General features: G+C 36.3%; 3 protein-coding genes, 1 long non-coding RNA gene and 1 pseudogene across 7 annotated transcripts; 2 read left to right on the plus strand and 3 right to left on the minus strand.

Annotated features, from left to right (window-relative positions):
- Positions 1–24: 24 nt before the first annotated feature.
- LOC147920168 (receptor-like protein 35) lies at positions 25–4,982 on the minus strand (annotated as a pseudogene).
- A 437-nt stretch (positions 4,983–5,419) lies between these two features.
- Positions 5,420–6,255, minus strand: LOC104764828 (uncharacterized). Its single transcript, XM_010488429.3, has 2 exons — positions 5,938–6,255; positions 5,420–5,801 (listed from the first exon to the last, which is right to left on the minus strand). Exons 1-2 carry the CDS (start codon positions 6,178–6,180, stop codon positions 5,541–5,543), a joined length of 504 nt encoding a protein of 167 aa, XP_010486731.1. The 5' UTR covers positions 6,181–6,255; the 3' UTR covers positions 5,420–5,540.
- Positions 5,517–5,950, plus strand: LOC147920169 (uncharacterized). The gene is made up of 2 exons (XR_015591181.1): positions 5,517–5,627; positions 5,719–5,950. It is a non-coding gene; the product is annotated as an uncharacterized LOC147920169 (long non-coding RNA).
- Positions 6,256–6,962: 707 nt separating the features above from the next.
- LOC104764827 (receptor-like protein 35) lies at positions 6,963–10,493 on the minus strand. 2 transcript variants are annotated; one of them, XM_087502176.1, is made up of 3 exons: positions 8,525–10,451; positions 7,535–8,098; positions 6,963–7,274 (listed from the first exon to the last, which is right to left on the minus strand). In XM_087502176.1, the coding sequence occupies exons 1-2, from the start codon at positions 10,362–10,364 to the stop codon at positions 7,539–7,541; spliced, it is 2,400 nt and encodes a 799-aa protein (XP_087358302.1). In that variant the 5' UTR covers positions 10,365–10,451; the 3' UTR covers positions 6,963–7,274; positions 7,535–7,538. The 2 variants fall into 2 exon arrangements, with proteins under 2 accessions (XP_087358302.1, XP_087358301.1); XM_087502175.1 differs by having other exon boundaries at positions 7,535–10,493.
- A 1,233-nt stretch (positions 10,494–11,726) lies between these two features.
- On the plus strand, positions 11,727–15,321 carry LOC147920170 (uncharacterized). Of its 3 annotated transcripts, none has more exons than XM_087502195.1 (5): positions 11,727–12,101; positions 13,763–13,905; positions 13,988–14,834; positions 14,936–15,013; positions 15,105–15,321. In XM_087502195.1, the coding sequence occupies exons 3-5, from the start codon at positions 14,067–14,069 to the stop codon at positions 15,156–15,158; spliced, it is 900 nt and encodes a 299-aa protein (XP_087358321.1). In that variant the 5' UTR covers positions 11,727–12,101; positions 13,763–13,905; positions 13,988–14,066; the 3' UTR covers positions 15,159–15,321. The 3 variants fall into 3 exon arrangements, with proteins under 3 accessions (XP_087358321.1, XP_087358322.1, XP_087358320.1); XM_087502196.1 differs by having other exon boundaries at positions 11,825–12,101; positions 13,763–13,892; XM_087502194.1 differs by lacking the exons at positions 11,727–12,101; positions 13,763–13,905 and having other exon boundaries at positions 13,972–14,834.
- Positions 15,322–15,346: the final 25 nt, after the last annotated feature.

Here is a 15,346-nt window from a genome sequence, read left to right on the forward strand (position 1 = left end):
ATAAAGTTAGGAACATTTACCTCTCTAGTGAGTTGGAGTGCTTCTCCGTCTACGATTGTTTCGGCCGAGAGGGTTCATGAACCACTTCGGTTTGTAGGAAACCAATATGTATCCAATCGTAAATCCAAAGGAAATACCAGGTACGAATCCTATTGAAGCTGCTATCCAACTAATCACCTCTTTGTCTTCTTCCTCTGATTCCGGCGTTTCATACTGTTGATGTGATGCTGGCGTGTGAATATCGCTGCAGTCTTCCTCAAGAGAAGAGCCAGAAAGTCCCAGGTTATCTTCAAAGGAAGAGCAAGGCTGCGTACGAAACTGATTACCTCCTGGGACTAGACCTGAAAGCTGGTTATGAGAGAAGTTCATGTATGCAAGGAACGAGAGCTCCCCTAGCTCTTGTGGAATTTCTCCTGAAAGCTTGTTTTGAGAAACGTGTTGATAACTGGAGCAATCTGTTCAAACCTTCAGAAGAACTTTCATCTCAAGCATGTAAAGGTGTTGAATCTTCGACATCTGCTTCTCAAGTTCCGTCTTTCCGCCAAGACAGTGGAGGTTTCAGAAATGCTTTAAAGGAAGTTGAAGATGTCAACGTGAATCCTTATCATCATCAACAAAATCTCCATCCAACACAAAAGGGAACCTCTACTACAGCTAACAATAGAATAGGATGTAGCATCGATTGGGATGCAGCATCTTCCTTTCAAGTCCATCTAGATGGACTGAACAAGATTTTAGAGGACCCTAAGGATAAGGATGGTCTCCAGAGCTTTGTGAGTAACATGGGAGCAGCTTCGTCATCGATGGTGCCTTATTCTTGGGAGTATGAGAAGATTTCCTGGGACTTTGAGGAAAGAAGTATAGCTAAATCTGCCTGTGGATCCTCCTATGTTTCCGCCACTACAGGAGATGTGGTTGATGACATCGGACGTATGGATCATTTCAAGATGGAAACGGGATCCCCCACCTTCGTGGATATATTAAAAAACAGTTTTGCTTATGACCCACTACTGAAACTACTATGAATATGTTTTTCTATGCTAGATATTGGCGGGAAGTCAAGGAGTTGAAGCATACTCAGATGAAACAAGCTGAGAGGATGATTACTTTGAAAATGGAGCTGGTAAAAAATACTTTGCAAAACTCACAAATTGATACTTATATTACATTGGCTTCAAGTACAAAATATCTTATCTTTTGTTTGGGTTCTTGCGGCTTGAATCAAGAAGGGAGATACTTCGGCTAAAAGGGTGCAATGGAAGTTTTAAAGCATATTCATGGTAAGCTCAAATTAAGAATAAACTCTAGCTACTTCTTGTCTTTTGAACATATGTGAAGAAGAAAAAAAAAGGAATATGGAAATGATTTGACTCCGAGTTTGAAAGTTACTCTAAAGTAATACTCTTTCCTCTTTTATTGCTTATCCTTGACTTGGTATGCTTCAGTTTCAGTATGTCTTGCTGACAAATAGGTATATGATAGTTTTTTTACGCACTTCCATTGCTCTTCGACATGAAAAGGTTTGATTTTAACTATTACATGAAACTTATATTGACATTAAACTAAAAGCTTTAAATCATTCCAAAGTTTGTACATGTTCTTCTGGTTCACTTATTCACAAGTAAAATGCGCTAAGAAATTTATTAACTAGACACTTGAGAAAGAGAGATCTTTGCTAGTTTTGGTGAGGCATATGAGAGCTCTTAAACGTTATCAAACCATAAATGCAGATAGTATGAGCTTTCTCTCTCACGCCTCATTGTTGTTGTTTTCTTGGACATCCCAAACACCAAAGGATTGTGTATGTAAGATAGCAACCAGACAAAGCAGTCCAAACAGATAGTCTTTGCATCCTTAAAATTCAACAGTTTAAGGATTGTATACGAAGATGAAAGATCAAATAGATATCTCACAAATTTATATATCAATTACGTACCTATTTATTTAAAAACTATCCACCTACATAATTGTTCTAATGCTTGCTAACAAATTCGTTTAGAAATCAGAACATTACCTCTCTAGTGAGTTGTGGAGCTTCTACGATTGTTTCGGCTAAAAGGGTTCATGAACCACTCTTGTTTGTAGGAAAGCAATATGTATCCAATCGTCAAACCAGAGAATATACCAGGTATGAATCCTATCGCAGCTGCTATCCAACTAATCACCTCTTCTTCTTCGTCTTCTTCCTTTGATTCCGGCGTTTGATATAATTGTGTGGCTGGCGTGTGAGTATCTCTACAAATTTCGTTAAGAGAAGGTCCAAAAAGATCCATATTGTCCTCGAAAGAAGAGCAACGCTGCGTCCGAAACTGAGTGCCCCCTGGTACTAGACCCGAAAGCTGGTTATGAGAGAAGTTCATGTACGCAAGGAACGAGAGCTCCCCTAGTTCTTGTGGAATTTCTCCTGAAAGCTTGTTTTGGGAAACGTCCAAAGACTCGAGAGCTGTGAGGTTCCCCATAGATGAAGGGATGTTGCCAGTGAAAGCATTGTTTGACAAGTTGAGCACATGCAGTTCTTTCAATAGATCGATGGACTTTGGAATCTCTCCTTTAAATTTGTTTCCTGAAAAATCGATTGCTGTGTAGGTTGTTAGGATACGTACTAGCTCCATCTTTACACCTTTATTCATCAAAACCAATGAATCATAGTAATAGTGTGATCCATCTCCCATGTACTTTTCTGAAGACTGTTCTTCGTCGGTCCAAAGTGATGACATAGCAGTCCAATTCAAAAAGTACTCTGATGGCAAAGTTCCATCGAAGTGATTATGTGATATGTCGATGATTCGCAACGGAGGGAACAAAGCTTGATGTATTGGTCCATGGAATGCATTGGAGCGAAGGACAAGAACTTGCAGCTTTTGTAGAGAACTCAACCAGGACGAAAACTTGTCCATGATTTTGTTGCTTTCCACGTTCAGAACTTCGAGAATTGAGAAACTCTTCAAAGATCTTGGAAGCTTTCCCACAAGTTGGTTATAACCGACATCAAGCAAACTTATTCTTTCAAGTATATGCTTTGGAAGAGCTCCCCTAAGACTATTTTGACGAAGGTTTAGATGTGAAAGAGTACTATTGAGATTTCCCATACAATGAGGGATTGAACCGTTAAAGTTGTTGTTAGATAAATCGAGAGTGTTCAGAGAATGCAACTCGCATATGAAAGAAGGAATATTACCCGTGAAGTTGTTGTTGGAGCCAAGGAAGTGCAACACAGATGGTTTCCAGATAGATGATAGGCCATGTTTCTTCTTTAATCGTTCAAAGCCGACGAAAGTGTTGTTGGAAAGATTCACGTACTCCAACTTTGGTAGAGTCCATAACCAACTAGGAACTTGACCTTGGATTTTATTGTTGGAGATGTCTAGAACCATCATTTCATGTTGGGTTCTTAGGAGCTCTGGAAACTCGGTAATACCACAGCCTGACAAGTACAAAGATTCAGTCAACCGTGAAGGGGGATTTGAAACTGAACTTTTGTTTGTTGTTGAGACATGGTTGCATGAGAGATCTAAATCAGAGAGGCTTTTGGAATATGATAAGATATCTTTCAAGTCAATCGAAGTGGTGGTGTTCAAATAGGATAGGTCAAGATGTTGGAGCGATTTGAGAGGCGAGAAGATAGTAAAGTCAACTGGGCGGCCTTGGGTGTCGGCCCAACATTGTTGGCTGCCTAAAGCATTTTTTTTTTTGCCCACATCTAAAGAAACGGGAGACAACGACTGTACTACAAGGGTTTTCTTATTTTTGATGCCCCAAAATGTTGTATCTATTTTGGCGCCTAAAGCCCTTGTTTCATTGGTTTTAGGTCAGGGCCGGCCCACTAATTAGGAAATGGATCTCGGGATTGGCCCTTTGAAGTTGTTGCTTCCAAGGGATAAATATTGTAGGTTAGATTTTACCAAAAAAAAATATATATATATATTGTAGGTTAGATGGTGAAGACGATGTATTTTCAAACTCAAGAATGCCGTTGAGTTTGTTTTAACTCAAATAAATATCTATCAAAGAAGGAATGGTTAAGAGAGAAGAAGGGATAATACCAGTGAAAGCGTTGTGACTTGCATGATGCGCGCCACTGAACTGATTGTAGGAGATATTTAAATATGACAACCCTGTCAAATTCAGTAGTACAATTGGAAGATTTCCACTGAGCATATTGCTATGAACATTTAAATAGGTCAGGTGGTTTAGATTGCCAAAAGAAGATAGGATTCCACCAACAAGATTGTTTCCCCGAAGCCTAAGAGAGGTGAGATGAGAAAGGTTCCCAATTGAATATGGGATTTCACCAGAAAATTGGTTATCAAAAAGGTCGAGAGAGGTGAGTTGAGCAAGGTTTCCAATTGAACGTGGGATTTCACCAGAAAATTGATTACGAGAAAGGTTGAGATCGATGAGTTGAGTGAGCTTTCCAATCAAAGATGGAATTCGACCACTGAAATGATTATCCCAAAGGTCAAGAGAGGTGAGTTAATAAAGGTTTCCAATGTACGATGGAATCCGACCAGTGAAATTATTTCTCGAAAGGCTGAGATTTATAAGATTAGAAAGGTTTCCAATGGAATCTGGGATTTGACCAGTAAGATTGTTACACGAAAGGTCAAGAGTGGTTAGAAAAGGAAGGTTTTGAAGACTGCTATTGGAATGAAACCGGCCATGGAGAAGCTGCAGCTAAGGTCTAGCTCGACCACTTCTCCCGACTTGGCATTGCACTTGATACCCTCCCAACTACAACAGTCACTGTTATTCGCCCATGACTCCGTCTTCCGATGGGATTCAATGCCATACTCCATACAAATAGGATTAGGCTCCCCAATCTCAAACTTGTTTTTGAATTTGAGAAGTGCATCCCTTTGTTCGGGACGACACAAAAAATGCCTAGTAGGAGCCGTAAACACGTCTTCAAAATGATAAATAAATAAGAAAATAAAAGAAAGAGTAATAGGAATGATACTCGTTGAGTTCAAGAAGCCTTTCATTTAATTTTCTTGAATTAAAAAATAATGAAGAAAATTGGAATTTGTGAGATGGTAAATAACATGGTTTCAGAGGCCACTACAAGAAAACATAGCTGGTTAGAAAGGTTTCCAATGGAATCGGTTGGAAATCGTTGGTCGCAAATTTATTTGGTTAGAAATCGGTCGAAAATTTCTGACCGAACATTGGTTGGAATTTCGTTGGTTAAGGATCGGTCGGATTTCGGTTAGCTAAATACCGACTAAATACCGACAGTATAAAACGGTCGAGACTATATTACCGACGGATATACAACCGTTTACTTTTCCAACTGATACGATTATTTTCCAACGGATTACTGAAAATATCAGTACCAAAATATTGTCAAATTAATTAAAAATACAAAAAATGAAAATTAATTAAAAATAAAAAAATGCTAAATTGATTAAAAATCAGAAAATACTAAAAATGTAGAAATAAGTTATTGTCACTAAAACCACATTAATAGATTCTTACATTAACCGTTAGTCCTTTTTTTGGACATCCTACCACAAAAAACTAGCAAGTTAAAGCACTCATCTCTAATTTTGAGTTTCATCATCATCTTCATCTTCAGGTGGACGACAGTCCGGAAACTTGTTGAGAAGCTTCTCAGTGACATCCTTCAGGTATTGGATTGTCTTGGTATTTTCCTCTTTCTCCTTAACTAACTCAGAAATCTGGGTGTAAGCTTCTTCTAACTTCTTGTCATTATCCAAGGTGGGTAAGAAGGGAGCATTTAACTCTTCATGGTCTGGAAGAGATCCAAATCCAAATCGGTGTCCTTTCTTTTTGGGTATTGCCTGAGAATCAACATGCATAATGTTAAGAATATGGAAACATCATGTTAAGAATCAAAGAGTTAAGAAGTGTCAAGGATAAAAGTGTTGATCTAAGATAGTAGAAAGCATGTTAAGAATGAAAATGAAATTCCCATACCTTACGAACCAAATCGTTGATCTCAGAACAAGAGAGCTCTTTAGATTGAACCGGTCCATCTTCAAGTGTCTCTTCAGATTGGAGGTCATTCACCTGCTCTTTTAAAGTCTCCACAATCCTCTTAGCCTTCTTGTAGACAATCTTGCCAGTTTTTTTACTTTTATAAACATCCTCAATGAAAGCCAGCATATTAGGCTCCACTCCACCATTTTCAATAGTCTTATATACATTGAAAAAGAACATAATAATAATAACACATTCTATTCCACAAAGATAATAAATCCAACACAGCTTGACTGACTCACTATTACTAGTCTTTCTACTACCAAGTGTTCTTCACGTTAAAATGCAAAGACTTAAAAGAGTCTTTACATTTGAATAATCAAATTCCACGCATTTTGTCTTACTGTTAATAACGTACAGGAAACTTCACAAGACAAGTTGTTTTATTCCAGCCAAAAGCAAAAATATCAATGAGATTCAGAAAACTTTGTTAGTTTGTGTGCTACACTAGCCCTACTGGTGATTAATGATGGACACCAATATTTTCACAAATTTCTCATATTATATTACATGTTTTCGCTAATATATTCAAATATATTATCTTTATGAGACTTTTCTTTCATTATAATTTAATTATATATTTCTCAAAATATTTGTATCAATTTTGTAATATAAAATTTTGATTTAAATTCAAATAAATTATTGTTCTCGGGGTAAAATATTGTTATTTTCCAAACTTTCATTGTTTGTCAAATTTATTTGTTGAATAAAAAAGGGAGATACTTCGGCTAAAAGGGAGCAGTTGAAGTTTCTAAGCACTTGGTATGTCAAATTAAGTACAAACTTTTGGAGTTTGCAATGCTTCTCTACCGTAGCTACTTCTTGTCTTTTGAACAAAATCTGAAAAAAATAAAGAATAAGGATATGGTTTTGACTCCGAGTTTGAGAGTTACTCTAAAGAAATACTCTTTCCTCCTTTGTTCTTAATCCTTGACTTGGTATGCTTCAGTTTCAGTAATGTGTTGCAGAAAAACCGGTATATGGTTGCGTTTCCATTGTTCTTGTAAAAAAGGTTTGACATTGAAATCACTCCAAAGATTGTATATGCTCTTCTGGTTCACTTATTCAGAAGCAAAATGCGCTAAGAAAGTTATTATTAACTAGACACTCGAGAAAGAGAGATCTTTGCCAGTTTTGGTCAAGCACCTCAAGCTTCCATCCTTGTTGTATAATGGAGAAGCAATGAGAGCTCTTAAACGTTATCAAAACATAAAATGCAGATAGTATGAGCTTTATCTCTTTCACGCTTCATTCTTGTTGTTATCTTGGATAACCTGAAAGCACCAAAGGATTGTATCTGTAAGAAAGAAACCAGAAAAAGCTTCCATAGAGAGATCTTTACATTTTTTAAAATTCATCAGTTTAATCATCAGAATAGAACTTCTAATTTCGTCTTTGTGTAGTATAGGAAAATGAAAGATCAAATAGATATTTCACAAATTTCGATATCAATTACGTACCTATTTCTTAAAAAACTATCCATCTAATTATTTTAATGCTTGCTAACAAATTCGTTTAAAAGTCAGAACAATACCTCTCTAGTGAGTTGGAGTGCTTCTCCTTCTACGATTGTTTCGGCCGAAAGGATTCATGAACCGCTTTGGTTTGTAGGAAACCATTATGTATCCAATCGTCAAACCACAGAAAACACCAGGTATGAATCCTATTGCAGCTGCTATCCAACTAATCACCTCTTCGTCTTCTTCCTCTGATTCCGACGTTTCATATACTTTTGTGGCTGGCGTGTGAGCATCTCTACAAATTTCATCAAAAGAAAGGCCGAAAAGTCCCTGGTTTCCCTCGAAAGAAGAGCAACGCTGCGTCCGAAACTGAGTGCCCCCTGGTACTAGGCCTGAAAGCTTGTTATGAGAGAAGTCCATGTACGCAAGGAACGAGAGCTCCCCTAGCTCTTGTGGAATTTCTCCTGAAAGCTTGTTTTGGGAAACATCCAACGACTCGAGAACTGTCAGGTTCCCCATAGATGAAGGGATGCGGCCAGTGAATGCATTGTTTGCCAAGTTAAGCACACGAAGCTCTTTCAATAGACCGATGGACTTTGGAATTTGTCCTTCAAATTTGTTTCCCGAAAAGTCGATTGCTGTTAAGATTTTTAAGATACGTACTAACTCCATCTCTACACCTTTATTCATCAAAACCAATGAATCATAGTAATAGCCTGATCCACCTCTCATGTACTTTTCAGAAGACTGATCTTCGTCGGTCCCAAGTGATGACATAGCAGTCCACTTCGAAAAGTAATCTGATGGCAAAGTTCCATCGAAGTGATTATGTGATATGTCGATGATTCGCAACTGAGGGAACGAGGCTTGATGTATTGGTCCATAAAATGCATTGGAGCGAAGGACAAGAACTTGCAGCTTTTGTAGAGAACCCAACCAGAATGGAAACGTGTCGTTGATTCTGTTGCTTTCCACGTTCAAAACCTCAAGAGTAGAGAAACGGATGAAAGATCTTGGAAGCTTTCCCACAAGTTGGTTATGACCGACGTCAAACGACCTTAGACTTTCAAATATATGCTCTGGAAGACCTCCACTAAGATTATTTTGACGAAGGTTTAAAACTGAAAGAGTATTATTGAGATTTACCAAACAATGAGGGATTGAACTGTTGAAGTTGTTTTCAGATAAATCAAGAGTGTCTAGAGAACGAAACTCGCATATGAAAGAAGGAATCTTGCCAGTGAAGTTGTTGTTGGAGCCAAGAAAGTAACTCACAAATGGTTTCCGGACAGAGGATAGTCCTTGTTTCTTCTTTGCTCTTTGGAAACCGTTGAAAGTGTTGTTGGAAAGATTCACGTACGTCAAGTTTGGTAGAGTCCATAACCAGGCAGGGACTTGACCTTCGATTTTGTTGTTGGAAATGTCTAGAAATCCCATTCCATGTAGGGTTCTTAGGAGCTCTGCTGGAAACTCGGTGATACCGCAGCCTGATAAGCGCAAAGAATCTACCTCCTGTGAAACGGGATTTGAAACTGAACTTTTGTTTGTTGTTGAAACATGGTTGCCTGAGAGATCTAACTGAGAGAGGCTTTTGGAATATGATAAGATATCATTCAAGTCAATCGTAGTGGTGGTGTTTAAATGTGAAAGGTATAGAGATCTGAGTGACTTGAGATGCGAGAAGATACTAAAGTCAACTGGGCGGCCTTGGGTGTCGAAATGAGAAAGGTCAAGATACGAGAGGTTGACAAATTTGGAAATGGATCTCGGGATTGGCCCTTTGAAGTTGTTGCTTCCAAGGGATAAAAATTGTAAGTTAGATGGTGAAGAAGATGTATTACCAAACTCAAGAGTGCCGTTGAGTTGGTTATCACTCAATATAATATATGTCAAAGAAGGAATGGTGAAGAGAGAAGAAGGGATAGTTCCTGTGAAAGCATTTTGACTTGCATGAAAGAAGTTCATCTTGTTGAGATTGCCAAAAGAAGATGGGATTTCACCAACGAGATTGTTTCCCCAAAGTTCGAGATGGGTGAGTTGAGAAAGGTTTCCAATTGAAGATGGGATTTTACCAACGAGATTGTTTTTCCAAAGGCTGAGATAGGTGAGTTGAGAAAGGTTTCCAATTGAAGATGGGATTTCACCAGAAAATTGATTAAAATGAAGGTAGAGAGAGGTGAGATGAGAAAGGTTTCCAATCCAAGATGGAATTCGACCACTGAGATTATTAAGCGAAAGTTGGAGAGAGGTAAGATGAAAAAGGTTTTCAATCGAAGATGGAATCCGACCACTAAAATTATTTCCCGAAAGGCCGAGAGTTGTAAGATGAGAAAGATTTTCAATCCAAGATGGAATCCGACCACTAAAATTATTTCCCGAAAGGCGGAGAGTTGTAAGATGAGAAAGATTTCCAATTGAAGATGGAATCTGACCCGAAAGTTGATTCATAGAAAGGTTGAGAGTGGTGAGATGAGGAAAGTTTCCAATCAAAGACGGGACTTGACCATAAAAATCATTAAATGAAAGGTCAAGAGTGGTTAGAAAAGGAAGGTTTTGAAGACTGCTATTGGAATGAAACCGGCCATGGAGAAAGCTGCAGCGAAGGTCTAGCCCAACCACTTCTCTGGACTTGGCATTGCACGTGATACCCTTCCAAGTACAGCAGTCGCTGTTATCCACCCATGACTCCATCCTCGGATGAGGTTCAATGCTATACTCCATACAATCAGGATTAGGCTTCCCAATATGAAACTCGTTTTTGAAAGCGAGAAGTGCATCCCTTTGTTCGGGACTACACAAATGCCTAGAAGGAGTGGCAAGCACGTCTTCAAAATGACTAATGAATAAGAAAATAAAACATAGAGGAATATGAATGATAATCGTTGAGCTCCCGAAACCTTTCATTTAAAATTAATGAAGAAAACTGGAGATTGTGATGGTAAATATAAAAAGGTTTCGTGCCCATATCTCTTTTATAAAACATATAATACTAATACATTCTACTCCACAAAGGTAATAAATCCAACACAGCTTGACTGACTCACATTATAAACTAGTCTTTCTACCAAATGTTCTTTCAGTTCAAAACGCAAAGACTTAAAAAAAAGTCTTTACGTTTGAATTACGTTTGAATAGTCGATTTCCACAAATTTTGTCTTACTTTTAATAACGTGCAGGAAACTTCAAAAAAAGTAAAAAGTGTTTGTCCAACCAAATAAATTAAATCACCCAAAAGAAATCAATTCAAGGAGAGATGCCTTTGTTATTGGTTGTGTCATGTGTACTCTCCTAGGTGCTTGATGATCGACAGTGACTTTATCAATTTTGCGCAAAAGAAAAGACCCCAGAAAAGGCTAAGGCCCAATAGTATTGGGGATAAAAAATAAGACGCAGGCCCCTTGGTTGTTGTGATGTTGGTTTGTTTTTTTGTTGTCAAACAAAAAAAAAGAATAAAAATATAAATAAGTTCTAGAAAAAATATATATCTTAGTATATAAAGTTGGGTTTTGAAAGTTAGCCATTAACAGGATTTTGACATGTGTCAAATTATCAAATTCAGATTTTGACATGTGTTAAATTATCAATCTTATATTTTGACATGTGTAAAAATTAATATTTAATAGGAAAAATTTGATTACAACAAAAACAAAATATTTTGATTTAAAAAATATTAATAATGTAAAAAGATAATTATCAAAAATTACAAAATTTACAAAAAAATACAAATTTTTTAAAAATAATTATTAGAATACTATATATATATATATATATATTTCATGAAATTCAAAATTATAATTAAAGAAAATATACAATTAATTATTAATTCTAAATTTTGTAAATACACTTCTATATAAACATAAATCGTCTCATATTTAAATAATTTATTCAAAAGCACTGCTTTCAACTGGAAAACTGGAACTTGCGATGGTAAATATAAAAAGGTTTTGTCCCCATATCTCTTTTATAAAACATATAATACTAATACATTCTACTCCACAAAGGTAATAAATCCAACACAGCTTGACTGACTCACATTTTTTTTTTTTTTGACAATAACTGACTCACATTATAAACTAATATTTCTACCAAATGTTCTTTCAGTTTAAAACGCAAAGACTTAAAAAAAAGTCTTTACGTTTGAATAGTCGATTTCCACAAATTTTGTCTTGCTTATAATAACGTACAGGAAACTTCACAAAAAAAAAAAAAAAAAAAATTGTTTGTCCAACCAAAAATTAAATCACCCAAAAGATATCAATTCAAGGAGAGATGACTTTGTTATTAGTTGTGTAATGTGTACTCCTAGTGATGATCGACAGTGTCTCAGCGTCTTTTTTATATAACAAAGCAGCACCATCAGTGGTGAGAACCAGAAAATAATCAACATTATAGGCAAGATTGGAATGCAATCCATTCCACTTTAGTGAACTTTTTGTAACTTTTGTATGCTTTGTTGTCAACTATAAAGAGGATTTAATTGCTTTGCTTACCCGTATTAAGAGCGTGTTTTTTTGTGTGGTGACGATTTTAACACGTGTCATCAACAAGAAAAAAGCTTCAGTAGAAGATTTGATTTTTGATCGATTTTCACAACGAACAAGAAAAACCATCTGCGTGAGAGAGAAGAGTCATTCACGATAGGTATGTTTTCTGATTAATCTTTTCTGGGTTCGTCGATTGTTTCGCTGAATTAGTCTCGACGAGGTCTCTGGGTTTGATGATTTTAGATGTTTTCGTGTTCACTGATTAGTGAAAAAAAACTGAAATTTTCCACTTCTCTAGGTTTCGATGTTTTAACAGAAGATTGGGGATTTTATTTTGCATCGACACCCACTTTCTCCAAAAGTATTAACACTCACACCCATTTTTTACTATTCATATATTTTTTTCAAGTTTAATTACATATTACCTCTTGCTCCTTCTAACATTTCCTATTTTTTTTTCTCTCTTTATCTCTCTCACACAATTATTCAACCAAACAATACATCTTCTTCTTCCTTGTTTTGTTTTTGCTCATCCAATGAAAGAGAAAAGCTTATTTATGTTTCTCTCTCTTTCTCTCTCACATTCTTTTTCTAAAGTTTTCAAAAACCATTCCAACAATGGTGGAAATCTAGAGAAGGTGAAATCTTTAGATCTTTTTTCTTATCACTTTAGATTATATGAAATTCGATCTGGGTTTTCCTAGTTTTATTGTGATTTTACTGATTAATTGTGCTCTTGTGAACTTTTTAATATTAAATTTGTTTTAGTTCTATCTGGGAAAAAGTTTGAGTTTTGTTGTGTGAATGTTATTCATTACTTATATTGTATCCACAAATAGTTATCCATTTGGATAAGTTTGACAAATAATGTATCTATAAATATTGTATCCACAAATAGTTATCCATGTGGACAAATATCGTATCCACAAATTGCACTATAACCCCATATGTTTCCATATGGACACGTTGTCATAATCACCTGAATTGATGTGTATTACTTCTATTATGTATGAATAAACACAAGTAACGATCTATTAACAATACTGCAATTGACTATCCACTTATCATTGAACAAATGTTCAACGACAAATGGATACTTTATAATCTAAAAATTCATCAAAAATATAACAATATGTATCTTAAAATATAGAAAATATATAATCATAACATATTATATATAAATAAATAGATAATTTGTTTTATGATAACCATTTAAAGTGTTAATAACAAAAAAGAGAAAAATAGAGAAAATAAGGAGAGAAAGAGGAGAAGGGCAAAATTGTCCAACTAACAATGACACCTAAGCAGCAAACTTAAGAAAGTATAGCAAGTTTGTAAAGTGGGTGTGAGTGCAACAAGTTGAACCCAAAGTGGGTGTGGATGCAATAAACCAATTTTTTTAAGGTGGGTTTTCAAAAATACCCCTTTTCCCATATCACTTTTTAAAATTACCCTATCATGTTGGTCATTTTCAAAAATACCCCTTTTCTATGAATAAAATCACTAAATTCTAAACCCTAAACTTAAAATACTAAATCCTAACCCCTCAAAACTATATCCTAAATGTAAAATGAGAACCCAAACCTAAAAAAAAGATTCTAAAAATTAATTTAATACATTGAAATTATGTAAATTAGGGTAAAAATGAAAATGTTAAAAAAAAAAGTATTTTTGAAAAGGTATCCAAAAAGGGTATTTTTAACAAATTCTTTTTTTTAATTCCAATTTTAGGTATTTTATTTTATTTTAGAAGATTTCTTTAATTTGTGAACAGGTCCTTTATGATTATATATAATCATAACATAAATTTGTGAACAGGTCCCTCACATGGCTTATATCAAGAACATTGATCCTGGTTTGACGTTGTTCCTGTTCACGGCATCTTTGAAGCTGCTAATGAAGAAAGACTTAACATTGATCCCAAAGCTTGGTCTCCAAATGGGCTCAAGTACCTTTACTTAGTACAGAACGGTTCCTTTTAACTGATTTACCCAAATGTCTTCTAAATTGAAATGTATCTCTTTCTACAATTTTTTGGCACAGGTAAAGGTTCGAGTCCGAGTGCGGTGTGAGCCCTTGCCTGAAGAAAAGTTCAGCCCAGTAATTTCGGAGAACTATAAGGATGATAAAAATGTTTTGGTTTGAACTAGACCGAGGTCAAACAAACAAGCTGCTCCGTTTGTTTTCACCATCACCATCTGTAAGGGCACCATCAACATCCAAAGATGTTGTACCACCACTTAGAAAGCCAATTCCCGCATCTTCTCTTGCACAGATAGGTGAGGCAGGAGCAACACGTGTTGATAAGTGGAGCAATCTGTTCAAACCTTCAGATGGACATTCATCTCAAGCATGTAAAGGTGTTGAATCTTCGACATCTGCTTCTCAAGTTCCGTCTTTCACCCAAGACAGTGGAGGTTTCAGAAATGCTTCAAAGGAAGGTGAAGATGTCAAAGTGAATCCTTACCATCATCAACAAGATCTCCATCGAACACAAAAGGGAACCTCTACTACAGCTAACAATAGAATAGGATCTAGCTTTAGCAAGGAAGATCCTGCTGAGGATACATTTTCAGTCATCGATTGGGATGCAGCATCTTCCTTTCAAGTCCATCTGGATGGACTGAACAAGATTTTGGAGGACCTTAAGGATAAGGATGGTCTCCAGAGCTTTGTGGGTAACATGGGAGCAGCTTCGTCATCGATGGTGCCTAATTCTTGGGAGGATGAGAAGATTTCCTGGGACTTTGAGGAAAGAAGTATAGCTAAATCTCCTTGTGGATCCTCCTATGTTTCCGCCACTACAGGAGATGCGGTTGATGACATCGGACGTATGGATCATTTCAAGATGGAAACGGGATCCCCCACCTTCGTGGATATATTGACTGAGGTAAGTTTAGGTCATCCATTGTTCCCTGAACCATAAAAAACGAACAGTTTTGCTTATGATCCACTAATGAAACTTACTATGAATATGCTTTTCTATGCTAGATATTGCCGGAAGTCAAGGAGTTGAAGCATACTCAGATGAAACAAGCTGAGAGGATGATTACTTTGGAGATGGAGCTGGTAAAAATACTTTGCAAAACTCACAAATTGATACTTCTATTACACTTGCTTCTAGTACAAACTCTCTTATCTTTTTTTTGGGTTCTTGAAGCTTGAATCAAGAAGGGGGATACTTCGGCTAAAATGGAGCAATGGAAGTTTTTAAGCACATGCATGGTAAGCTCAAATTAAGAATAAACTCTTGGAGTATGTAATGCTTCTCGAGCTACTTCTTGTCTTTTGAACATATGTGAAGGAAAAAAAGGAATATGGAAATGATTTGACTCCCGAGTTTGAAAGTTACTCTAAAGGAACACACTTTCTTCTTTTATTGATAATCCTTGACTTGGTATG

This window comes from Camelina sativa, chromosome 19 (assembly GCF_030686135.1).
Source record: "Camelina sativa cultivar CO46 ecotype springtype chromosome 19, ASM3068613v1".
In the NCBI taxonomy this organism is placed as follows: Eukaryota; Viridiplantae; Streptophyta; class Magnoliopsida; order Brassicales; family Brassicaceae; genus Camelina; species Camelina sativa.

Bases quoted from the DNA above. Each gene is read 5' to 3' on its own strand.
- LOC104764828 (XM_010488429.3), bottom strand. From the start codon at position 6,180: ATGTTCTTTTTCAATGTATATAAGACTATTGAAAATGGTGGAGTGGAG. The intron at 5,802-5,937 runs GTATGGGAATTT...GTTGATTCTCAG, and splicing joins TCAACGATTTGGTTCGTAAG to GCAATACCCAAAAAGAAAGG.
- LOC104764827 (XM_087502175.1), bottom strand. From the start codon at position 10,364: ATGAAAGGTTTCGGGAGCTCAACGATTATCATTCATATTCCTCTATGT.
- LOC147920170 (XM_087502195.1), top strand. From the start codon at position 14,067: ATGATAAAAATGTTTTGGTTTGAACTAGACCGAGGTCAAACAAACAAG. The intron at 14,835-14,935 runs GTAAGTTTAGGT...TTTCTATGCTAG, and splicing joins TCGTGGATATATTGACTGAG to ATATTGCCGGAAGTCAAGGA. The intron at 15,014-15,104 runs GTAAAAATACTT...GGGTTCTTGAAG, and splicing joins TTACTTTGGAGATGGAGCTG to CTTGAATCAAGAAGGGGGAT.